The 20,662-nt window shown below is 43.8% G+C and overlaps 1 protein-coding gene and 1 long non-coding RNA gene across 2 annotated transcripts in view; one reads left to right on the forward strand and one right to left on the reverse strand.

The window, feature by feature from the left end:
• Positions 1–9,533: 9,533 nt before the first annotated feature.
• Positions 9,534–16,809, forward strand: LOC132350673 (uncharacterized). Its single transcript, XR_009497985.1, has 3 exons — positions 9,534–11,717; positions 12,327–12,453; positions 16,724–16,809. It is a non-coding gene; the product is annotated as an uncharacterized LOC132350673 (long non-coding RNA).
• CNNM1 (cyclin and CBS domain divalent metal cation transport mediator 1) overlaps positions 10,078–20,662 on the reverse strand; it is a 50,836-nt gene continuing 40,251 nt past the window's right edge. Inside the window, exons 7-11 of the mRNA XM_059900018.1 lie at positions 19,645–19,808; positions 12,651–12,834; positions 12,348–12,497; positions 11,556–11,657; positions 10,078–10,513 (exon numbers count right to left, since the gene is read on the reverse strand). Coding sequence (XP_059756001.1) covers positions 10,434–10,513; positions 11,556–11,657; positions 12,348–12,497; positions 12,651–12,834; positions 19,645–19,808 — 680 coding nt within the window. The 3' untranslated portion in view covers positions 10,078–10,433. The remainder of the gene's footprint in view (positions 10,514–11,555; positions 11,658–12,347; positions 12,498–12,650; positions 12,835–19,644; positions 19,809–20,662) is intronic.

Below are 20,662 nucleotides of genomic sequence, written 5' to 3' on the forward strand. Positions count from 1 at the left end.
TACACCATATATCTCCTCATGGTTCCTGAGTTGGCAAATGGCACAACAGCTCCTTTGCCTTTCAAGGGTAGAACCACAAACCTTTCCCCAAGAATCCAGTTATACTAGAAATAAAGTTTCCTTAGTGGCAAGGTAAGAGCTCTCCATTCCTCATATCCGACCAACAGTGGCTGGAAGCCTTGTTTGGACAGATCTCATGTCACAATGGAGGATTCTGGAAGGAACAGAGGGCAGTGGGAAGTAATTGGAATCTGGGAATCTAATGTTTACTGAGAACTCATAGGCATTATCTTAGTTAATCCTCACAACTACCACAAATAACCCAGAGGGACTTCACACCCAGTCCTTACATGAGGCTGAGGCTCAAAGTAGCTAAATGAGTACGAGTCATGGGGCCATCTTAAAGTGGGAGGCTTCTGGGCTGGGGGTGGGGGCACCCAACCCCTCAGCCTGGGGACCACTCTGAGGCTTAGAAACTGGAACCCCTGGAGTGTAGGTACATGGCACTATCCTGTAAATCTTGTTAAGTCAGCAAATCAGGAACACTCAGTGTTGGGCTGCACACCACAGGCCTGCAAGCCCTGTATTTACCCAGCCTCAAGACCGAAGAAATAAAATCCTACAGTCTTGAAGGACGATCGGGGTCTTAGAAATCATTAACTCCAGCCTGTCTCCCAGTGCAAGAATCTCTTCTATGTTGTCCCTGACTCATCACTTTTAACTGGGGTGGGTTGGGGGATTGGGGTCTTTCTTTTTTTTTTTTCCCACGGCACCTTTTACATGCTGACATTAAATTATATGTTCATTTATTTATTTTTTTGAATTTTATTTTTTATACAGCGGGTTCTTATTAGTTATCTGTTTTATACATATTAGTGTATATATGTCAATCCCAATCTCCCAATTCATCCCACCACCATCCCCACCCCCCCACCACTTTCCCCCTTGGTGTCCATACGTTTGTTCTCTACATCTGTGTCTCTATTTCTGCCCTGCAAACCAGTTCATCTGTACCATTTTTCTAGGTTCTACATACATGCGTTAATATACGATATTTGTTTTTCTCTTTCTGACTTACTTCACTCTGTATGACAGTCTCTAGATCCATCCATGTCTCCACAAATGACCCAATTTCGCTACTTTTTATGGCTGAGTAATATTCCATTGCATATATGTACCACATCTTCTTTATCCATTCATCTGTCGATGGGCATTTAGCTTGCTTCCATGACCTGGCTATTGTAAAAAGTGCTGCAATGAACACTGGGGTGCATGTATCTTTTTGAATTATGGTTTTCTCTGGTTATATGCCCAGTAGTGGGATTGCTGGGTCATACGGTAATTCTATTTTTAGTTTTTTGAGGAACCTCCATACTGTTCTCCATAGTGGCCGTATCAATTTACATTCCCACCAACAGTGCAAGAGGGTTCCCTTTTCTCTACACCCTCTCCAGCATTTGTTGTTTGTACATTTTCTGATGATGCCCATTCTAACTGGTGTGAGGTGATACCTCGTAGTTTTGATTTGCATTTCTCTAATAATTAGTGGTGTTGAGCATCGTTTCATGTGCTTCTTGGCCATCTGTATGTCTTCTTTGGAGAAATGTCTATTTAGGTCTTCTGCCTATTTTTTGATTGGGTTGTTTTTTTAATATTGAGCTGCATGAGCTGTTTATATATTTTGGAGATGAATCCTTTGTCCGTTGATTTGTTTGCAAATATTTTCTCCCATTCTGAGGGTTGTCTTTTCGTCTTGTTTGTAGTTTCCTTTGCTTTGCAAAAGCTTTTAAGTTTCATTAGGTTCCACTTGTTTATTTTTGTTTTTATTTCCATTACTCTAGAAGGTGGATCAAAAAATATCTTGCTGTGATTTATGTCAAAGAGTGTTCTTCCTATGTTTTCCTCTAAGAGTTTTATAGTGTCCGATCTTACATTTAGATCTTTAATCCGTTTTGAGTTTATTTTTGTGTATGGTGTTAGGGAGTGTTCTAATTTCATTCTTTTACATGTAGCTGTCCAGTTTTCCCAGCACCACTTATTGAAGAGACTGTCTTTTTTCCATTGTATATCCTTGCCTTTGTCATAGATGAGTTGACCATAGGTGTGTGGGTTTATTTCTGGGCTTTCTATCCTGTTCCATTGATCTATATTTCTGTTTATGTGCCAGTACCTTATTGTCTTGATTACTGTAGCTTTGTAGTATATTCTGAAGTCAGGGAGTCTGATTCCTCCAGCTCCGTTTTTTTCCCTCAAGACTGCTTTGGCTATTTGGGGTCTTTTGTGTCTCCATACAAATTTTAAGATTTTTTGTACTAGTTCTGTAAAAAATGCCATTGGTAATTTGATAGGGATTGCATTGAATCTCTAGATTGCTTTGGATAGTATAGTCATCTTCACAATGGACTCTTCCAATCCAAGAACATGATATATCTCTCCATCTGTTTGTGTCATCTTTGATTTCTTTCATCAGTGTCTTAATAGTTTTCTGCATACAGGTCTTTTGTCTCCTTAGGTAGGTTTATTCCTAGGTATTTTATTCTTTTTGTTGCAATGGTGAATGGGATTGTTTCCTTAATTTCTCTTTCTGATATTTTGTTGTTAGTGTATAGGAATGTAAGAGATTTCTGTGCATTAATTTTGTATCCTGCAACTTTACCAAATTCATTGATTAGCTCTAGTAGTTTTCTGGTGGCATCTTTAGGTTTCTCTATGTATAGTATCATGTCATCTGCAAACAGTGACAGTTTTACTTCTTCTTTTCCAATTTGTATTCCTTTTATTTCTTTTTCTTCTCTGATTGCCATGGCTAGGACTTCCAAAACTACGTTGACTAATAGTGGTGAGAGTGGACATCCTTGTCTTGTTCCTGATCTTAGAGGAAATGCTTTCAGTTTTTCACCATTGAGAATGATGTTTACTGTGGGTTTGTCGTATATGGCCTTTATTATGTTGAGGTAGGTTCCCTCTCTGCCCACTTTCTGGAGAGTTTTTATCATAAATGGGTGTTGAATTTTGTCAAAAGCTTTTTCTGCATGTATTGAGAAGATCATATGGTTTTTCTTCTTCAATTTGTTAATATGGTGTATCACATTGATTGATTTGCGTATATTGAAGAATCCTTGCATACCTGGAATAAATCCCACTTGATCATGGTGTGTGATCCTTTTAATGTGTTGTTGGATTCTGTTTGCTAGTATTTAGTTGAGGATTTTTGCATCTATATTCATCAGTGATATTGGTCTGTAATTTGTTTTTTTTGTAGTATCTTTGTCTGGTTTTGGTATCAGGGTGATGGTGGCCTCGTAGAATTAGTATGGGAGTGTTCCTCCTCTGCAATTTTTCAGAAGAGTTTGAGAAGGATGGGTGTTAGCTCTTCTCTAAATGTTTGATAGAATTCACCTGTGAAGCCATCTGGTCCTGTACTTTTGTTTGTTGGAAGACTTTTAATCACAGTTTCAATTTCATTACTTGTGATTGGTCTGTTCATATTTTCTATTTCTTCCTGGTTCAGTCTTGGGAGGTTATACCTTTCTAAGAATTTGTCCATTTTTTCCAGGTTGTCGATTTTATTGGCATAGAGTTGCTTGTTGTAGTCTCTTATGATGCTTTCTATTTCTGCAGTGTCTGTTGTAACTTCTTTTTCATTTCTAATTTTATTGATTTGAGTCCTCTCCCTCTTTTTCTTGATGAGTCTGGCTAAGGGTTTATCAATTTTGTTTATCTTCTCAGAGAACCAGCTTTTAGTTTTATTGATCTTTGCTATTGTTTTCTTTGTTTTTATTTCATTTATTTCTGCTCTGATCTTTATGATTTCTTTCCTTCTGTTAACTTTTGGTTTTGTTTGTTCTTCTTTCTCTAGTTCCTTTAGGTGTAAGGTTAGATTGTTTGAGATTTTTCTTGTTTCTTGAGGTAGGCTTGTATTGCTATAAACTTCCCTCTTAGAACTGCTTTTGCTGCATCCCATAGGTTTTGGTTCATTGTGTTTTTGTTGTAATTTGTCTCTAGGTATTTTTTGATTTCCTCTTTGATTTCTTCAGTGATCTCTTGGTTATTTAGTAACATATTGTTTAGCCTCCATGTGTTTGTGTTTTTTACTTTTTTTTTCCCCCTGTAATTGATTTCTAATCTCATAGCATTGTGGTCAGAAAAGATGCTTGATATGATTTCAATTTTCTTAAATTTACCGAGGCTTGATTTGTGACCCAAGATGTGATCTATCCTGGAGAATGTTCCGTGTGCACTTGAGAAGAAAGTGTTAATCTGCTGTTTTTGGATGGAATGTCCTATAAATATCACTTCAATCTATCTGGTCTATTGTGTCATTTAAAGCTTGTGTTTTCTTATTAATTTTCTGTCTGGATGATCTGTCCATTGGTGTAAGTGAGGTGTTAAAGTCCCCCACTATTATTGTGTTACTGTCGATTTCCTCTTTTATAGCTGTTAGCAGTTGCCTTATGTATTGAGGTGCTCCTGTGTTGGGTGCATATATATTTATAATTGTTATATCTTCTTCTTGGATCGATCTCTTGATCATTATGTAGTGTCCTTCCTTGTCTCTTGTAACATTCTTTATTTTAAAGTCTATTTTATCTGATATGAGTATTGTTACTCCAGCTTTTTTTGATTTCCATTTGCATGGAATATCTTTTTCCATCCCCTCACTTTCAGTCTGTATGTGTCGCTAGGTCTGAAGTGGGTCTCTTGTAGACAGCATATATATGGGTCTTGTTTTTGTATCCATTCAGAAGCCTGAGTCTTTTGGTTGGAGCATTTAATCCATTCACATTTAAGGTAATTATCGATATGTATGTTCCTATTACCATTTTCTTAATTGTTTTGGGTTTGTTTTTGTAGGTCCTTTCTTCTCTTGTTTTTCCCAGTTAGAGAAGTTCCTTTAGCATTTGTTGTAGAGCTGGTTTGGAGGTGCTGAATTCTCTTAGCTTTTGCTTGTCTGTAAAGCTTTTGATTTCTCCATTGAATCTGAATGAGATCCTTGCTGGGTAGAGTAATCTTGGTTGTAGGTTCTTCCCTTTCATCACTTTAAATATATCATGCCACTCCCTTCTGGCTTGTAGAGTTTCTGCTGAGAAATCAGCTGTTAACCTTATGGGAGTTCCCTTGTATGTTATTTGTCATTTTTCCCGTGTTGCTTTCAATACTTTTTCTTTGTCTTTAATTTTTGTCAGTTTGATTACTATGTGTCTCGGCGTGTTTCTACTTGGGTTTATCCTGCCTGGGACTCTCTGTGCTTCCTGGACTTGGGTGGCTATTTCCTTTCCCATGTTAGAGAAGTTTTCGACTATAATCTCTTCAAATATTTTCTTGGGTCCTTTCTCTGTCTCTTCTCCTTCTGGGACCCCTATAATGCAAATGTTGTTGTGTTTAATGTTGTCCCAAAGGTCTCTTAAGCTGTCTTCATTTCTTTTCATTCTTTTTTCTTTTTTCTGTTCTGCAGCAGTGAATTCCACCATTCTGTCTTCCAGGTCACTTACCCATTCTTCTGCTTCAGTTATTCTGCTATTGATTCCTTCCAGTGTATTTTTCATTTCAGTTATTGTATTGTTCATCTCTGTTTGTTTTTTCTTTAATTCTTCTAGGTGTTTGTTCTTTAATTCTTCTAAGTCTTTGTTAAACATTTCTTGCATCTTCTCGATCTTTGCCTCCATTCTTTTTCCGAGGTCCTGGATCATCTTCACTATCATTATTCTGAATTCTTTTCCTGGGAGGTTGCCTATCTCCACTTCATTTAATTGTTTTTCTGGGGTTTTATATTGTTCCTCCATCTGGTACAAAGTCCTCTGCCTTTTCATTTTGTCTGTCTTTCTGTGAATGTGGTTTTCCTTCCACTGGCTGCAGAATTGTAGTTCTTGTTGCTTCTGTTGTCTGCCCTCTGTGGGCTGGGTTCTTTCAATGCTTGGTGAAACATCCCATTCTACTGATGGAGCACTTTCATTACAAAGATATTTAACCTTGATCCAGAATTTGATCTCTATCTGTCCTACTCACCCAGTCCCCCTCTTCTCTTCCTTTAAACCACAGATACTAAGTCTACTGGCACTTATAATTGATGACCTTTCAAATATTTGAGAATAGCGGTTGTTATCCCTTGTTTTTGCTTCTCCATGTGAAACTCCTCCTTCCAAGATTCTGCAGTGTTTGAGCACAGATTATGGTTTCCAGATCCTTCACCACCCGGCTGGCTCCCCAGCAGTCTTTCAGAGAACATGTGTAGGTGCATGATTGGGTCTGGCGGATGGGAACAGATGACCTTGCACTCATCTCTTCATTACTTTCATTCTATTTTTCTTTCTGTCAGTATTTGTTCTTCCTATTTAAAGATGCTTGCCCTTCATAAGGGAAGACAAGTGAAACTGGAGTTGAATGATTCTACATTTTGTCAGCCTTCTATCATTCTTCCGAAACAGCTTTAAAGCATGAATTCTCAACAAGGGTGATAGTACCCCTTAGAGAGGGGGCAAAAATTGGTTCATGGGGACAAAGAAAGTCCGAGATATTAAAGTGGTTTTGTAGTCCTGCAAAGCACAATCTTACTTGACAAAATCTTATTTCTGGGTATTTAATTTCTCTTGTTGGGGAGAATTTGAACTTAATTTTTGTCTTTTGGGGGGATTGGTGATGAAAAACCGGTTGAAAACACTTCTTTAAGTCAAAGTATACCTACCAAAGTTCTCAAATGTTTTTAGTATTTAAAAAAGCCCCAATCTCAGGAGTTCCCTGGTGGTCCAGTGGTTAAGAATCCGCCTTCTAATGCAGGGGATGTGGGTTTGATCCCTGGTTGGTGAACTAAGATCCCACATGCCATGGGGCAACTAAGCCCGCCTGCCACAACTAGAGAGAAGCCCATGTGCCACAACTAAGACCCGACAAAGCCAAAAATAAATAAATAAATAAAAGCCCCAGTCTCAATGGGAATCTGCCTTTCTTCATTCTCTTCTTACATATATTCCCAACAGCGTGTTCTTTTTCCCCACGAGCGGGGGCTCTGAGCAATTCTGGGAAAAGCCAGGCTTAGTGAGTTACACAGGTTTCTTTACTGCAGGGCTTCTTGGCACCTCTCACACGCAGGCACGCTCATTTCTTTCTCAAAACCACCCTGGGAAGGAAGTTTCACAGCCTGTCCCTGTTTTACAGTCTATGAAATAGGCTGGGAACAGTTAGGTGAATTGCTCAAGCTTCCATGGCCCGGAAGTTGTGGAGCCTAGGGGTGTGAGTGCTTCCTCGCAAGCGTGGACCAGTCCTACCTCTGAGGTTCACAGTGCACACCTGCTTAGCACAAGACCTGGCACATAAAACCCTCAGCAAAATAGCTGTATCATTTATTTACTGTTAATGAACTTAACAGCCTATGGAGGCTCCTGGGAAGAATCACGGGTCGTACTGGTGCAGGTCACTTGCTAATTGTCCTGTGTGGTGGTTGGAGACTTTGGTAGTAGGTGTCAGATTCCAACCCTCTGCAAAGACCTTAAAAACCCCAACACCTGTGCCCACCGGTCTGGCTGTCCCCTCGCTCCTGCCTTGGTTTAAAACTAATCAATAAGCCCTGCCCGCTCCCTCATTCCTTTTCCCAGCCTTTGGTTGGAAAGTGCTGAAATTAGGCCACTTTTGCTCCTCTCCAAAGGGCCTACAGAAGTGAGCCAGTGTGACCAGCACATTGTCTCAAGTGCTAGACTGGGTTTGGCCCCCAAGACCTTGAACTTAGAAGGCGCCCAGCCCACTGTCTTGCATATCACGGGGCTCTGGCAAATGTCAGCCCTTCTCATTATCATCCTTGTGCTTCCTCCTTGTCCAGAAGTCACACTCTGGCTTCTCATTTGGCTTTTACTTTCCATTTCTGGCATTCGTTCCTGCAACATCTTACCCATCTGATATCCCAAAGCAGAGCGCGAGGGCTTTTCTGTAAACTTACCTGCAACCTCACCTGCAACCTCACACCTGGTCTCAAGAGGGGTGCCTCTTTAGGCAGGTGGGCCTCAGGTAAGATAATTATATGTGTGCACCACCCACCCTGCACCTCAAATGAAACCATGTCAGAACACTGAGATGCCGGGGCAAGGGAAACAGCCACATTCCAGGAAAAGCATTTTTATTTTACTTAAAAATTATTTACAGTTTATTGAGCCTTCACAAATGCTTTATTTTAAAATCCTCTTTTTTTTTTTTTTAAATCTGAAGAAAATCTTGGGTTGGGGTGGGGAATAGGGAGGGGAGTGGTGACAGGCTCCTTAGGGATTTTGCAAAGGGATGGATTAATGCAACAGCAGTGGAGTAAGGGGTAATGAAAGGAAGACTAGCCAGGCAGGCCCCCTCGGGCCAGTGGCCAGCTGGGCAAGACGACTGCATGATGGCAGTCCTTGTTTGAAACTCACCGTTTACTGGTTTGGGTCGGAGCACCCAGCACCAAGGGCTGACACTTTGCCTATTTCTACGAGGCAAGAGTAGGTGTTGGGGGTGGGTGGTAGCTGTGAGTTATCTACAAGAAGTCATGCACTGCTGAGCCTCAGGCAGAGCCAGGCAAGGGGTGTGAAGTCAATAATACATTGCTGAAAAAGGCATCTCCAGCTGGAAAGTCTACTTCCACATGCTGTGCCCCTCCTGTTGGCAACACCTGCTCTGGTTTGGTGGGGCAGGGGGACCAAGTTACGTGGGCTGTAGGCTGTACAGTACCACAGGGTGTGTCAAGGGTTTCTGACGACTTCCACGTGGTGGGTGCCAGCTTTCCTTATCGATTTGATGGACACTTGAGAAGACCATTTACAACTAAAAATCTGTCTCAAACTACCAAGTATTCACTTCACTCTGCACTGCAGAAACTCTGGGCTGAAAGTTCCACTAGTTAAAATAGTGGGTTTTAACACTTTGTGGGTCTGAGACCTTTGAAAATCGTATGAAAGCTTTAGCCCTCTGGAAAACACACATAAGAACGCAAACACTAAATTCTGACAGAGTCAGGGGTTTCATAGACCCTCTGAAGTCCAACAATGGACCCCCAGGAGCAATGGACCCCAAGTTAAGGACCCCCTGAGTTAAAGGTTCCTCTGGGTAAGTATTTTCTTTTGAGATGCAAATGACCCAGAGGAATTATCAGCCTCCCCGCTCCCCATGTGATTATTGATTGAATGGGTGGGGGGAGGTGAGGGTAATGGTTTTGGAGGAAGGGAAGGGAAGCCTGAATGGTATACCCCAGAGAAAAGTTAGGGAATGGTTTGGAGATCAGCAGGTAGCACTGGATCACTGGATCCCTGATCTAGGGGTGGGATATACATCAGAAAGGGGGGCAGGTGTCCCAAAGACAACCTTCACTTACTTCCACATTTTCCCTAAGGCTGGCTCTGTGGTTCCGGATCAGAACGAGTTTATTCTTCAAGTAGGTCTGTGCAGTCATCCTGCCATCTGGTGGTGATGCTTGGAATTGCACCTGCCCCAACATCAGGTGAAAAACCAGAGATCTAAGATCAGTACGTTCTTAGAATAAAGTACACTCAGCTGACTTGCTGGAGTGGAGTAATGGGTGGGGGTGGGGGGAATGGATGAAAAAAGAAGAGTGATTCTTCAGTGTTCCAGTGTAATATACACTGAAGTTCCATGAGAGCTTGCATCCTTCTTGGCCGACCTGGGCACTCTTTGGTTTGTCATGGCTAAAAACTTTCCACATATATATATTTTTTGAACTTAAAACCTGAAGTTCCATCTCTGGCTCCCAAATGGGGTTCTCTGCTCCCTGCTCCTCCTCTTCCAGAGCAGATTTATTGTTGGATTGATGAGTACTGATCAGGAGCCAAAACAGATGTGTCCCTGGGAAATACAGTGACTTGAGGTTCCATCTCACATTCTTTCCATTCCAGCTGAGACACACCTCCCAGGCTGCTGGAACCCTTATCTAACAGGAAACTGGTCACTGACAGTTTTCTGTCCTGTAACTTCACATGCCAACGTGACTGTCCCGCTGCTCTAAAGTTCTGGAGGAATTCTTGGTGCATCTCCTGAACTAATCTTCCTATCTGCTGCTCCAGCCTCCTTTGTGCCCGTCTGCCAGTGGCACCTTTTGACCTAAGCTAAGTATGAAATATGGTGCCAGGGGACACCAAAGAACAAAAAAGGGCATCAGGGATCCTCGAGTGGCACTGTCAGCCTGGGGTCATTTCTTCTCCAGTCCCAGACTGTGCTGTGGATAAGACCATTTCTAGCATGTTCCACTGAGGCACCTCCTTCCGTTATGGCTACCGCAAGGCTCTGAGTCAAACTGGAGGAACGAGGGAAAATCTGCCAAACTGACAGCTAGGGGTGAAGAGGTGGTAAGGAAAGCGGAACGCTCTGTCACCTGTGGGAGGCCTTGGGGAGAAGCAGATGATGGGAGGACGGGTTCTCCCCAAAGCTCTGGAATCTCACGCACCCAGCGAACGCTGACTGCCCTGTCATGTGATGAGAGGGGTTAAGTTGGAGTTCTCCTCAGAGGTTCTCTCTCCATCTGGTGACCTCTTCCTTTTTCGACCACCTGAAAAACACAGCTTGTAAGGATCAATCTTCAAGACTGGGAGGACACTGATACTCTCTCAGTGGTCTAAGCTTTCTTCAAAATAGAAGCAGGAATGGAGACAAAGCCCTTGATAGTTTGTCAGAAGTAACCTGCATTGTCTCCTGGTGCTGACATCAGCATATTTACATCTTGAAGGATTAGGATGCACCTTCCACCTGAGATGACATCTCCAAAAAGCCGCACACCCAGGCTAGTGCCAATGGAATGGAGATTTCCTGGAGGAGACTGAGCGAAGCCCACATAATGCCTCAGGATCACGCCTCCCCATCCCCAGCTCAAATGACTGCCAGACACCCTCTGAGAGAGGACTGGTCTCACAGACTTTGATGTCCCTGAGCCAGGGGTGGTGGGTGTAGTTGGGAGCAACCCCCCCCGCCCACCCCCCAGGGACCTACATTCTCTAGATCAGAGGCAACCTCCCTTCTGCACTGGGGTACGTGGGGGTAATTATATAACTGCCCTCAAGGATGGAAGGGCACTCTGTTCCCAGCTCCATTGTTTTTAGGAAGGAGTATTTTTCACCTTGTTCTCTCTGCCATGGACTTCCTTCCATGGAGGATATTGCTTTCCTTTTTATTGAGTGTCCCAAACACCAATTCTTTCCTTAAAGGACCAGATTGTAAATATTTTAGGTTTTGCAGGCCATTTGGTCCCTGTTGCAACTACTCAACTCTGCCATTGTGGCCATCAATAACAAGGGGGTTCTATGATCCAGTAAGTCTTTATTTTTTACAGGAATGGGCAGGGGAGGGAGGTCAGCATTTGATCTGTGGCCATGGTTTGCAGACTCCTGTCCTAGACGACCACCAACTAAGTGGGACAGTTCCCCAAAGTATCAAAGGTGCAGTACCGCCTGAGCCCTATTATGGGTTTCCACAATTGTACCTCATTAGGGTTCCCAACAGAAGTCAATGGTTCCTCCTCCAGGAATAAGATCCTAACATGTTTTTTGTACTAACCAGCTGGTGGGCCGTTTTCATCTGGGTGAAGAGCTACTCACTCAAGGTTCTCAGCAACTTCTGGCCCATGGTTTCCTCAAAGCTGCTGCTGCAGCGGCTGGTCTCTGTGTCCAGGTTGATATGACAACTTTCACTATCTGATGCTGAGAGAAAGGAAAGAAGAAAGAACACAAGCCTTTCTACCTACACACCCAGGGATCCAGGTAGGGTGTTTTGGTTGATGTTCCTCAGCAAGTGAAAGTTCAAAACCAGCTTACTAGCTAGATTCTGGGGCCCAAAGGAAGGGACGAGCCTTGTCAGTAAGCGTGATGGCTGACCTCAGTTTCCTAATCTGTAAATTAGGCCTAATAATAACTATTGATACCTAACATTTAGGGAGCATGGTACCAAGTACTATGATGTGCCCTCCTGTAAACGTTATCTCATTTATGCTCAAAGCTACTTCATGAGCTAGCCACTGTGATTTATATCTACTAATATAAGGAAATATATCTATTAAGATAAGGAAACCTAGTCTTAGGTTAAAGTAACTTGCCTAAACTTGCAGAGCTCCTAAGTGGAGAAGCCAGGATCTGAATCCAGGTGGAAACCTAGCTAACAGTGTCCTACACACTGTTTTCCTAGGAGAATGGATTAAGATGGGTCTGACGCATGGTAGGTGCACAGTAAGCCTTAGTTTCCCTATCCCTGGTGGGATAAGGAGGTGGGAAGTTTTACATGGGGACAGGGGTCCCAGACTTCCCTCACATGGCTCACCCTGGGCCATCCCAGCACCTGGTGGCCTTGACACCCACCCCCACTTGTTCCTGCAGGGCCCAGTTTCCCTCCCTGACCTGCTCTCATGGGAACAGCTGCAGGAGACAGTGAGAGTTGCTGTGTGCTCTGCTCCTCGAAGTCTGTCATCTCCTCCTGGGTGAAGGCCATCTCCTCCATCCTCAGGTACATGACCTCACCAGGGCTTCTCAGCCCATCTGAACGGCTGCCTGGGGAGGACAGTGCGTGCGTCACCTCCCTGCTTTGTAGAAGACCTGGGGCCCCATGAGGACAAGATGGCAGCTCCGGGCAGGGCTGAGGAGGAAGGCAGAGCCGTCCCTACCCCACGGTAGCCCGGCCCAGCATCCTCCCAACTGACTTACACGGCAGGCTGTTCCTGTTGCTCAGGAGGGTGACGGCAGGGTCATCCTTGGGGGTCTGGGGTGTGCCCCGGGTCATGGGGGCCTTGGTGCAGTCCCCATCAGTGAAGGCCTCCATGTCGGGGGACTGGGGTGTGCTGTCCATGTGGCAGGCGGTGAGCGCATTCTGGTACTGCTGCCGCGTGATCTGGAAGGAAGGGGCGGGAGCTCTGGAGGAGCTGGGCAGAGCCCTCCCTGGATGTAGTCTGCCTCCCTGAGCTCAGAAGCAGCCCCACTAAGGTGCTTGGGAACCCCCGGCCTTGGTGGCCCGGGATCCATGATCTGGGGGCCTTACCCAAGTTGTAGCAGCCCAGCAGTTAAGGGACAATTAGGGGACCCTTTTGCTTGTTTGCCACCGGAGTTCCCTCTGTTCATTTTTATTGGCTCTGGACTCTTGCACCTGGTGGAGCCAAGCCTTCTCCTGAGACCCAGGAGAGGATGGAGGGCATCTTCAGTTAGCAGGGTGGTTGCCCACTGAGAGGTTTAAAACACAGGCTTATACTGTTGCCAAGGACCCTCTTCCTAACGGGCAGTCAGTGGGGACTCGGCAAGAGCAAGACCCCCAGCTTGTGTCAAGGGCTGAAATAAGAAACCTCCAAATGAAGAACATAAACTCTGGCAAAACCATCGATGAAGCCAATTTATTACTATTATTTTTTTCTGATGCTTTCCATAGTCATATAGGAATCCATCTGATAAATCCTTCATGAAATTAGTGCCAGGAATAAGCTCCTTTCTCTAGATGAATTATATACTTTCTTATATTGGATGAGAACTCAAATATCCACTAGGTTTCTCCTTTTTCCTTTTATGACCAGGAAGCTCACAAATAAATTTATTTACTTGCAGTAACAAACTCATTCCTGATAGCGTTTTCATGAAATTGGTTTGCAATTTCTTTTCAATTTTTTATTTAAAACATCGTTGGGTTATTTCTTTATTTTTGGAAACCCTATATATTACTGAAAGTTCTACAAATATCCGAAAGAGACGGAACTGATGATTAGATTTTCAGACACTGGTGAAAGCTCTAGTGCTAATGTTACCCAGGAGAGCTTGCTTTTGCAGACAGATGTTGGGATATGAGGATACAGTGCATTATGGCTCACAGAGCACTTAGGAATGTGTTATCTCCTTTGGTCACATGACTGCATGGGGTAGGCATGAGAGGTCTCGTGATGCCCATTTTACAAATAAGAAAATGAGGTCCAGAAAGATGGGGGACTTGCCCAAGGTCTGACAGTTAGCAAGACTTCAGAGTCCCAGCCATGTGATGTGTGTTCTGCCTGGGAAAGTGCTATTCATTCTTTGGGGCCAGGAAGATGGAAGATGAAGTGGGAATGTGGAACTCCAAGTTCTCAGAGGGGAAACTCCAGGGTCTGATAATGGCGCCCCTTGCAATCTGGGCATTTCACTTTAAAGGGCCTTTGCTCTTGCTCTCCAGGGGAAATCATCTGAGCTCAGCTCTGTACACTGCAAACACACCTGGCTGCATTAGGCTGCCTTTCACATGCCCATGGAGGCTGCCTTTCACAACACTTTAGGGGAGGTCCCCCCAAAACTGCTGTGTTTTTGGGGGGTCCATAGGCATCAGATGACTGAAGAGAAGCTGGCATATGGTCTGAGCCAAGGTTATCATCAAAACTCAATTTTCTAACGTGCCCACGGGTTGCTAAAGGTGAAGCTTTCTTTGGAGTCTTGCAGGTTCTCCTGGCTTGAACAGGAAAATTTCCTAAATGACACTTCATAAGCCCAACAAAGCACTTGATATTATTGTTTGGGTTCTTTTAACTAGTTAGTTTAGATTTGGCTTCCAGTTTAGTTAAAGAAGACCCTTCGCCTAGAAAATATGGTGTGAAACACACTGCCTATTCAAGATAAAGGCACTGCCCATTGGTTACCTGCTCTAGGCATCTCACAGCCTTGCTTTCACACTGCTTCCTCTTTTTAAGCTAAAAAAAATATCACAAATACCATGTCAACGTGTCACCTTAAAAGAAATTTGAGAAGGCACCTCTCTGGAAATGTATTCAGGGAATCTCCCCAGCTGCACTTCTAGATTCAAGCATCACTTTTTGTCAGTTCCCTCCCCTTGTTCACCTATGAAGCCTTTTCTATGTACTACAGTACTGTCCAAGAGAAAAATAATGTGAGTCACATAGGTAAATTAAAATTCTCTAGTTGTCACATTTTTAAAAGGTAAAAACAAACATGTGAAATTAATTTTAATAATACATATATTTCATTTGACCCAATGTATCCAAAATAACTTCACTTCAACATGTCACCAATATAAAATAATTAATAAGGAATCTTACATTCATCTTTGTACCAAGTCTTTGGAATTCAATATGTATTGGGTTGGCCAAAAAGTTTGGTTTTAAGTGCGACTAAAAGACACATTTTTCATTATCACGAAGAAGTTTATTGAACAACGTTTTCACTAAACGAATGAACTTTTTGGCCAAACCATTATTTTTATATTTTACCAAACATCAATTTGGATGAGCCACATTTCATGCGCTCAACAGTCACATGCGGCAACTGGCTACTGTATCAGTCAGTGACGGTCCAGTAGATCAACTAAACGGCTCTGCCCAGTTTTGATAATAACAGCCTTGCATGGCCATAGTGTCCCACTGCTTGCCAGTCAGAACAACTGGTCCAGCTCAGCTCCTCTTTCACATTCCTTGAATGCACCATGTTCACTTGCCTTCCATACCCCTATTTATCAGTGTTCCCTGCTCCTCGCTCTTGGCATGGCCTTCACTCTCCTCGTATTCTTTCCTAATTCTTAAAGGTCCAGTACATTCTCCAGCCAAATTAGTGCTTAAAATAAAGTCCATATGATTTTGTAATCAATTAGATACTACCCTGCATTGCTTACTGTCATTTGACTTACGTTTCTTCTCCCCAACTGTATTTCTTGAGTATTGGTCATGGTGCCTAGAACCAGCCTTAATGCTCAACAAATACTTACTGATTGGCATTGAGGGAATCTAACCACTGTTCAAAAGACAATATGTTCTCACTCTTTTTTCATTACTGTAGCTACAACCATCTCTTAACAATAGCTTGAGTTAAAGTTGCCTTATACTCTGGCCAGTTAAGAACTCAAGCATCCTCTAAATTACATAGGAAATGGAGACCTGTTTATCTTGAAACTAATAGGAGTTAAGGGTAGCCTTTGGGACATTTTGACTTAGCAGTCAATGTGTCCAGAAGTTAACCTTTCAGCCACTGTGATGTTTCCAATCATTTTATGATGTTCTGTTTACATTTTCAACTTTCAGGTGGTTTATTCATCCCTCAAAACACGATTCTGCAATTTAGAGATTCTGCCACCAGGTGGTGATGGGGCATCTTGGCCACGGTTACACAATTCAGTCTATACGACATCTGCCAAATATTCTTAATTTAAAAATGATACTTACAGAATACATTTTAAAAATTCATAAGGATTCTTTGGTACCTTCATAACTTATTAACTACTATTAATCATGGCTTTAATACCTTTCCCAGATACTCGCTGGATACACCTTTCTTTCTAATTTTATCTTGAACTCAAATTACACCTGGACTTAATGAACAGTTCTAGAACTTAGTCTGTTGGACAGGAAAAGCCCTTGCAGACAGTCACAGGGGCTTTGGCCAGTGAAATCACCCCTTGAGCTTCCTCAAAAACTCTCTTCATGTTAAAAAAAGATGGGTTTGAGGAGGTGAGTAAAAGAGCAGCCTGAACATGGCCCTAAAAGTCCATTCAGTCAGGAGGAAAAAAAATCTCAGCGTCAGTTGACTGTATCATCTTATTGATAACTTACATTAAAAAACAAAAGAGAAAATCAAACCCTTGTGTTAAACAAGAGCTTGAACTCACAACGTCCCCTTCTGTAGAACAACCCATTGCAACTGAAGTTTTTAAGAGACTAGAGCCAGTTGAAAGTTGAAAGAGGTTTCTGAATTATGCTTTAACTGTTTCTGTCCTCCCCTCAACCTCTACTTTTGACATGTAGTTTTCTCAATTTCAAAATATCTAGGTAGAAAAACGGACCATGTGCTGTGATGCTCGGCTGCCCTAGTCACAGCAAGGTCCTCTGGCCTGAGAAAAAGGACGACACGTGCACCTGAGAATTGACCTCAGATTGGGAGTTCTCAACACCTCACTGGCTCATGTCAGGAAAGAGACTTGCCTTTTATGCTCCTTGTTATTTATAGAATGTTCTCTTTCCTTATGTTTTAGGGGTGGATATATGAGATCAACTGTAAGTTTTAGGAAAATCCTTACAATCTTAGTGTTAGGTATTCATCCTAACACATTCCTCTTTGAGGAGTTGCCAGATCCATCTCCTGAAAGTGCTCTCCAATCTATGCACTTCCAGAGGTGTTTCAAAAAACCCTGGGCTCATCACAGTTGCTCATTAAACACCACTCCTCAAAATCTCATTCACTTTTCTCCCCAAAGCCTCATATGGATTTTCTCAACTTAAGATATAAATGGTGTTATGGACTGAATGTTTGTGTCCCCTCCAAAATTCATATGCTGAAATGCTAACCCCCAAGGTGATAGCATTAGGAGGTGGGGGTAATTAGGTCATGAGGAGGGGGAGACTTCACGAATGGGATTAGTGTCCTTATAAGAAGAGAGCCTTCTTCCTCTCTCTCTCCTCCCCGCCATATGAGGATACAAAGAGAAGACAGCCATTTTCAAACCAAGAAGTGGGCTCTCACTAGACCAGAAACCACCTGGATCTGCCAGCACCTTGAACTTGGAGATCCAGCCTCCAGAACTGTGAGAAATAAATGTTTGTGGTTTAAGCCACCCAGTTGATGGTAATTGTTATAGCAGCCCAAATAGACTAAGACAAATGGAAAGACCTGAGAAACAAACTTAACAAAAATTCCCAATGCACTTAAAACAGAATCCAGACACCATACTCTGGCCTGAAGATTCCAGGCAACACTGCTGCCAGCGCTCCATTCCCAACTCACATTGGCCTCGTCTTTGCGCATAATGCGCCAGAACAAAGATCCTCCTCGGACCACCAAGCTCTTTCCTGCCTCTGTTGTTTCTATCTTGAACATTCTCTCCACATCCCCTTCCAGGTCTCAACAAAAGAGACTTGCTCTCTCAGCCTGCTCTGATAACCATTTCTAAAGCAGCCTCCTTGCCAACTCTGCCCAATCACTGTTTATCCCATGATCCAGTTTATTTCCTTCATAGCCTTCATCACTCCCCTAAATTACCTAGGTTATTTATGTAGTTACTTGTTTATCATCTTTCTCCCCCTATGAGCATGGAAGCTCTAGAAAGGTAGGAGCTTGCCGTCTTGTTCACCATGGTATCTCGCTGATGCCTATACAGTGCCAGGCACGAGCAGGTAGTCAGTAAATATCTGTTGAACCACTGACTCATATAGCGACATTCAGTTTCTTTTCCCACAAACCATGTGCCCAGTACTACAAACCACTAAGAGTTAGTATAGCAGAATTTCTCTTCTCCCATTTTTTCCTACCTCCACTTCTGAGGAAGGTCTGCAATGAGAGGGCTTCAGGGCTGGAAGCAAGAGGGAGGAGAATCGTGGGCTGCGGTTTTCTGAGGTTCATTCTCACTGTCACAATAGACTAGTTAAGTGTCCACAGTCATACACACCGTGCGTGTTGTTGGGTTAGTGCCTAAAGCACTTCTCCCGGGCTCTGTCAGCTCCGATTTCACTAAACTCTCCCCAAAGCCCAAGGACTCGAAGGCTTGGACTCTGGAGACAGAGACTCAATCTGAAGTTTGGCTCTGCCACGTCCCAGCCACGTGACCTTATACTCCTCAAGCTCCCACGTCGTCTATAAAGTGGGGATGACACAGTACCTACCTGTTAAGGTGGCTGTAGGACTCAGTGGGAAATTCGTTCAAGGACTTAAAGTGCATGGCACACAGCACCCCACCAACAGTCATTGTCCCAGCCCACCCCCCAGGAGTGACCCTTCTTCTCCACGGTTACTTTTCTCAGCGCTCTTGAGTTTTAGTTCAGGGTGTTTGCAGAGTTCTGGAACATAGAAAGCCAGCCAGCACACACCACCCTCAAATAATCAGGGTCAGTGTTCTGAACAGAAGGAAAGGACCTCCTCCCACCTTTGTGATTTCCATACACCTCTCACCCAGCCTGCAACTGGGATGACTGTTACCAAGTGAGTGCGTTGGGTGTTTAGTTGGACTCGGGTAAATGGGTTCCCTTCTGATCTCAGGCCAAGTGTGTAATGGTTTGTGGAATGCTAGCAAACAAAACAAACAAAATAAAACCTATCAAAGCAAGAGAAAGGAGGGAATCTTAGAATGTTTCTGTCCACTACCAATCTCAATGAGGGGTATGAAGAAACAGCTCTCCTCCTTAATTACAAGGCGACAAGCACTGCTGCCTCTCTCTACTGCACTTGCAAAGCAGCTCTCTTCAAATAGCTCAGTGACAGCAAGGGGGTATAATAATATTTTCAACAACAAAATATTTTCAGCTAACATACAGGCTGAATTGTGTTTTAGACTTTAAATATTACGTAATACGTAAAATCTTATCCACATGTAAAATCATAGCATGGTTTCTTCTATACCCTTGGTTTATTAATCACCTGCAAATTTATCTTGAATAAACAAAATCAACCTGGTGCCAATGGCGGGGCATCCAAAGGAAACAGTTCTGCCGGCAGCTTGTCTCGGGCAAGCTAATTCCCTATTGCTTCGTGCCTCAGTTTCTCCACAATGAAAAATGGGGATCAGGAGATCTTAACGAACAATCATGGTTCAAACGAACAAAGGAACAATAACGGTGACAAATAATGAACAGAATAAAGCTAACCGAAACCAGGGCCTTTAGAAAGCCAGGGAGCAAGTGCCACGCAGCATTCTCTTGGAACAGGGGCAACAGGATGCTGCTGGCTGGGAGTGAGGGGACAGCCCTCCCTGCGGAGCTACCTTCACAAACTGCACGTCGCTGAGGATGTGGACTGAGTAGTCGGGTGTGTAGAGGTTGTTGCTGCTACTGCACAGCTGGGTGTTGCTTCCCCCAAAGTCGCTGCGCTCACGGCTCGGAGACTCGGAGCGGTTCAACCCGCTGCAGCGGGAAGGGGACCGGTTTACTGCAGAGGGTGAGAGAGAGGAGAGGGAGAAAAAGGCAAGGAGGGAGGGGTGGGGAGGAAGGAGAGGGGCACAGAAAGAGGGAGAGAGAGAAAGGGGTGTCGTTTACCTAGGTCTCGCAGTACGTTTAGGTGATGGCAACACCGGGTGGCGGACCGGGCCCTCTCCCCTCCCATCAGAGCCCAGGAAAACGCCTGGCTGTTCCATTCACGAGGAGCAAATACCGAAGGCCTCACGGCTCCACTCAGCCCAGGCTCCTCCTGCTCCCCACGGCCTCCACCAGCGAGAAGCTGGGTGGGCCGCTGCCCTTCTCGGTTCTGGGGTACATGCAGGAGATGAGGACCCTTCTGTGAGTGTGGGTTGCTACCCCAGACCATGAGACCCTCTACTGGGGTGAGTTCTTTTATATAAACTCCATTCACAAACCTTCCTTTAGAAAGGCTGAGGCCTTAGGTTTGCCCTAAAAACCACCTGTCACAGCACAGGTAAGCAGCCCTCACCGTGGTGAGGCATTTCAGAGGGGATGACGCAGGCCCCAACACTGGCAGGGCTGGGGACAAGCGGAGGCCCATAAACCATGTGGATAGATATTTAAATCACATCAATAAACTGTTAAAATATGTTCTATCCTTGTCTTTGGCAAATATAACTTCTTAAAAACCTAGCAGGCCGGATCAGGCTCCTGAAGAGTTTTGTGCTGGAAAATGGGCTGTATGGGGAGAACCAGCTCTGCCTTAGGGCTTCCTGGCCCGGTCTCCCAGAGCTGTTTGGGTGGGGAATTCAGGATTCCCATACCTGAAACGTGGTCTAGAAGGAAGAACACAGCTCTGGGTGGTACATCCCTTTGGCTCTGTGA

The sequence above is a fragment of the Balaenoptera ricei genome, chromosome 16 (genome assembly GCF_028023285.1).
Source record: "Balaenoptera ricei isolate mBalRic1 chromosome 16, mBalRic1.hap2, whole genome shotgun sequence".
In the NCBI taxonomy this organism is placed as follows: Eukaryota; Metazoa; Chordata; class Mammalia; order Artiodactyla; family Balaenopteridae; genus Balaenoptera; species Balaenoptera ricei.